This window comes from Peromyscus maniculatus, chromosome 8 (genome assembly GCF_049852395.1).
Source record: "Peromyscus maniculatus bairdii isolate BWxNUB_F1_BW_parent chromosome 8, HU_Pman_BW_mat_3.1, whole genome shotgun sequence".
NCBI classification, from domain to species: Eukaryota; Metazoa; Chordata; class Mammalia; order Rodentia; family Cricetidae; genus Peromyscus; species Peromyscus maniculatus.
Window position 1 is genome coordinate 109,194,704 of NC_134859.1, and position 5,058 is coordinate 109,199,761.

General features: G+C 52.3%; 1 protein-coding gene across 1 annotated transcript; it reads right to left on the bottom strand.

The window, feature by feature from the left end:
• Positions 1 to 2,120: 2,120 nt before the first annotated feature.
• Positions 2,121 to 4,286, bottom strand: LOC102906236 (testis-expressed protein 19.2). Its single transcript, XM_076543957.1, has 2 exons — positions 4,154 to 4,286; positions 2,121 to 3,837 (listed from the first exon to the last, which is right to left on the bottom strand). Exon 2 carries the CDS (start codon positions 3,532 to 3,534, stop codon positions 2,545 to 2,547), a length of 990 nt encoding a protein of 329 aa, XP_076400072.1. The 5' UTR covers positions 3,535 to 3,837; positions 4,154 to 4,286; the 3' UTR covers positions 2,121 to 2,544.
• Positions 4,287 to 5,058: the final 772 nt, after the last annotated feature.

Consider the following 5,058-nt stretch of genomic DNA (forward strand, 5'->3'; position numbering starts at 1 on the left):
CAGGAACATAGTGCACATACATGCATGTAGGCAACATACTGATACACATACACATAAAATAAAAATAAAATCTTAGCCAGGTATGGTGATGCATGTCTTTAATCCCAACACTCAGGAGGCAGAGGCAGGTGGATCTCTGAGTTTAAGGCCAGCCTGGTCTACAAATTGAGTTTCAGGACAGCCAGGGCTATGCAGAGAAATCCTGTCTCAAAACAAAACAAAATCTTAAAAAAAATGACAGTGAAGTATTTGAATCAAGCAAAAAACACTTTAATTTATTTTTAAAGGGTACTCTAAGCCAAGCCTGATGACTCAGGTCTCAAGGTCCAGCAATTAAGGAAGCTAAAGCAGGAGGATTCAAAGTTTGAAGCTAGCTTGAGTTAGGGGGTGAAGTCAAGATCAGCCTTGGTAAGGTCCTGTTTCAAAGTAAAAGTAGAAAGAGCTGGGGATACAACTTAGTGACAGAGCACTTGCCTCGAGTGCTTGAGGCTCTGGGCTCCATCTTAACAAAACACATGCTCTGTAGCTGACAGCAATTGCTCATTGCATTAGTTACTTTTTTATTGATATGCTAAAACACTGTGACCAAGGAAATGTATTGAAGGATTTATTTGGGATTATGGTTCCAGAGGGTAAGAGTCCTTATGGCAGAAAGGCATAGCAGCAAGAAGGATGTTCGCCAGAACACAAACTAAGAACTCATGTCTTGACCCGCAAGCAGGAAGCAAAGAGAGAGAGAGAGAGAGAGAGAGAGAGAGAGAGAGAGAGAGAGAGAGAGAGAGAGACAAATAGATAGAAACTGAAAATGACATGAATCTCTTTACTCTCAAAGCCTGCCTCCAGTGACATGTTTCCTCCAACAGGACCACGCCTCCTAAAATAGTGCCACCAATGGGGGCTCATGTATTTAAATACTGGAAACTATGGAGGACCTCACATTCAACCATCACACTGCTCTTTCAGAGGACCGAGTTTGGCTCTCAGCACCCAGGTCAGGTGACTCACTCCAGCTCCACAAGATCCAGTGCTGCCTTCTCACCTCCACAAGCAGCCACACACAGGACACACATACACATATACATAAATGGAAATAAATGGCAGTCTCAAAGTACTTGATTAATTAAGCAATGATTACTTAAGGGTGATAATCAACACACATAAATGGCAAGAAATGACCAGAGCACACAGATGTGTCTGCAGTGTAACAGCTTCCAGGACCCTTGGAGGGACAGAAGCCACCAACAGGTCATGGAGCTCAGTGGGTAGGCAGATCAGGGCTACTGCAGGGCTCCATCTGTGTACCCCATCTCAAAGCACAGGGACCATTTATCCAGAATTCCTAGGTTAGATTCATGTATTCAGCTCCAGGATAACTAACAGATGATTATGTCCCTCCTGAAACATGGTGGCCTATGCCTATAACCCATGCACTAGGGAAGCCTAGGCAGGAAGATAGCCCAAAGTTCAAGACTAGCTTGGGCTTTACAGTGAGGCTTCATTTCAGAAAACAAAGTACAAGAAACATGCTTCAGAAATTCTGGCCCATGCAACGCAGGCATCTTGCAGGGTTGATACTTGTGGCTAGGAAAAACAACAACAGCAAAAACAAAACAAAACAAAACACACACAAAAACCTTTTTTTTTTTTCATGACAGAGTTTCTCTGTGTAGCTTTGCGCCTTTCCTGGAACTCACTTGGTAGCCCAGGCTGGCCTGGAACTCACAGAGATCCGCCTGCCTCTGCCTCCCGAGTGCTGGGATTAAAGGCATGCGCCACCTTTGATTTTGTATTTTTGAGACTGGCTATCACCAGGTCCTGGCTGGTTTCAAACTCAGTATGTAGATGAGAATGACCTTAAACTCCTAATGCTCCTTCTGGGATCACAACCCTGCCTCCTGTCAATCTGTGAAATGAGACACTACTCTTCCCACACAGGAAACTGTACATTTTAAGCCCTGTACATTTGGGTTATGAAGATGTGACTGATATCCTTGAGACAAACTCATCATATGACCCAGAAAACAAACCAGAACCCAATGTCCCCTTCTCAGCTCTGTGGGACCCTAAATCCATGAAGCTACTCACTCAACCCATTAGGACCCAATGAGACTGCAAAAGGCTTCTATGAAAATGTTAACAACTTTATTAAACAGAAACGTGCACAGGGCAGAAAATGAACGAACAGCATAAACAGTCAACTCTGAAACCAGGACTCGTGGCCTCTCAGAAGAAGTCAAGTTCAGAACATGCGTGGGTCAACCACACCTGACTTGGTGTTGCCACATTTCCTGTGTCCTTACCTACACCTAAGTCCCCCATAATACTTGGTACACAAGTCTTCCCCCTACACATGAAGCAGGGCCTTACCCTCCAACACTGAACAGTCAACTGAGGACAACTCAGCCAGGATTCTCTGAGGCCCTCCCCTAAAGATGATGGACATCCTCCTGGACCTGTGGATGAGGACAGGCAACCTCTGGCACTTCACAGTCCCTGGAGCCCTGGTACAGGAAGGACAATGGAGGCTGCCTGAGCATCATTCCCTCAGTTGTGTGAATCAGGGGAGGGGGAGCGGAAGCAGGGCAGCTCCCTCAGAGAAATAACTTCCATGATAAGCAGCCTCTCCCCTGGTTCCCTGCTCCAGGCCTCTGGGGTGCTATTGTGCCAGGGCAGGTAGGAGTGCACCTTGAAGCCTCCCTTCCGCAGGCTGCAGTCAGCGGGCACCATCTCCACCCCCAGCTCCGAGGACTCCAGGATGCTCAGCTTCCAGCGGTTCAGGTCGTGCTGTTCAGGTGCATTCTGTAGCTGAGCCACCCTCACCTCACCAGGATCCAGCAACACCTGCCAGCGCTGAACCCGGGTCCTCACAGCCCAGCAGGGAGTCATTGACAGCAGGTAGCAGATGGCATCGAAGCCACCCAACAGGAAGACGAACTTCAGGTCTACCAACCAGGCTTCTGCTTCCAACGGATCCATGGGCCAGATGGGGCTCAACTCCAACAATACAGGTTGCCCAGGAGATGGGCTTACATTGAAAATATCCCACCAGGATAAAGGGGGGATAAGCCAGTGGGAGCAGGGAGAAAGACCATCAAATCTCCAGGGAAGGGCCTGGGTCCATTCAGCATCCTCAGGGCCCAGGTCCAGGGGTACAGCTTCCTGAGGCCCCAGCTCAGTGGGTACAGGCTGGGGTCCCAGTGCTATCCCCTCTGTCCCTACAGGGCCTGATGTCAGGATGCCAGGACCTGTAGAGACAGGAGTGCCATGCGGCAGATGCCCTTGCCCCTCTCCCCAGCTAAGCCCTGCCCACTGGTCCGGCTCAGGTCCTGCCTCCGAGAGTTCCATGGGCTCAGCACTCCACTCTTCCTCATCCCAGTCTCCCATCTCCAGCATGTTCTTAACTACCAGGAAAGCTGCCTTGAAGCAAGCAAAGCAGATCTTCATCTGGTCTCCGTGGACAAGCTGGTAGAGCCAGGCCGCATAGAGGCAAGACATGCCCTTGGCCCCATGGCGAACGCTGACTGGGGGACACATGGCCCAGAAGCCTGCCGCTAGCTGGTTGGACAGAGAGAGGAAGACTTGCTTGGCAGTCTCAGGAGGTCAGGTCTACAGGATCTGGGGACCGTGTGATGTTAGGGACGTGCGGGAAAAGCTGAGAATGGGAGAAACAGGAGAAGACCGGGTGCAACAGGAGGCCTGGGGTGTTTGGGGCTCCAGGACACGGGGTGGCGGTGCAAGAACCGGGTGCCAATTCAATGAATACCTCCTTGGAGAAGTGGACAGACTTGAGATAGCGGAAACTTCTCCGGCTTCACACTTGCTCCAGTGTCTGGGGAGCTAGAAAGGCAAAGAAAATGAGGCTTGGCGCCCCGTGCTGGGCAGGTGGCGGAGCCCACTGGGGGAGGAGTGTTGGGGCGCAATGCTCACCCTGAGCGGACTGGGGGCCCCTCACCGCACCCCCAGCTTCATCAGCTTCCTCGGGGCTCACTGCACCAACTCACACGTGGGCCTGGCTACCAACTGAAGGAGGCCGGGAAGCCTGAGCCAGGCTCTCACTCTGCCCCCGCACCCCCACCCAGACCCCTCACCCGGTGCAGGCCGTCCCACCCAGCCGGTCCCAGACGCCCCCGCAGCCGTGCCTTCTCATCCTCACCTTCCCGGCTGAGCTCCGAGCCAGTCGTCTAATGGACGCCAAACCAAGGCTCGCCTCGCTACAGCACCGCCGCCTTATCCGGGGCCATCACCCATGATGCTCCAGCTCATTTACATATCTCCCATGAGCCCCCAACGCAGGCAGCTAAGGCGCTGAGTCACCCTGGCCCCCAGGCGCACGTGCGTCCTGGCGCCCCCAGGGCACGCAATGCGCTGCTCCCCCGCCTGCCCGCACCCAAGCGCCCCTCCGCCTCGTGTGTGCTGCCTGGAGGTGCCCTGGGTCCCTGGGTCCTTGTCCCTTCAAGGGACACGAAGGCCTGGGCCTGCGGCTTGTCTTGTTTGGAAAGAGGATGTCTTCGTCCCGGTCTCTTTAGTAAAAGTTCTTTAAACCTTGTGAAACTGCCCAATGGCCCTCAACTGCGTTTTAAACACGTTTAAAGACCCCCTCTCCGGTCTTTTTGTTCTTCAACAGTCTTGAAGAATTCTTGGTCGAGTTTATTTCTAGAGGGTTTGGGACTCGGAGAGAAACCAAGCAGAAGATACAAGGTTTCCAGTGGCCTCTCCGGAGCTCAGCCCTCACTGCACAGAGATCTGTTTGTTCATCTGCGAGCGGCACCGCTGGTGTCCCCTCCTCTAGGAGGTGCTCGCAGTCCATTCCCGACATCCAGTTTGGACACGGGTATGATGCTGTGTCCTACCGTCACAGGGCCACGGGGAGCAGTCTCTCTACAGATGCCCTTGGCCCCTGTCCTCCCCAGGCCCTCCAGTCACCGACATGACCTCTGCACCCATTTCGTCCTATCCAGAATGTCACAAGGCTGACCGGCCTTGAGCAACAAGAAACTATCTCAGTTTTCCTTTCTTGGGAACATTGGCTAGGTTTCCTGGGTGCCCTGGGGCAGCAGG

Coding starts and splice junctions, on each gene's coding strand:
- LOC102906236 (XM_076543957.1), bottom strand. CDS start 3,534: ATGTGTCCCCCAGTCAGCGTTCGCCATGGGGCCAAGGGCATGTCTTGC.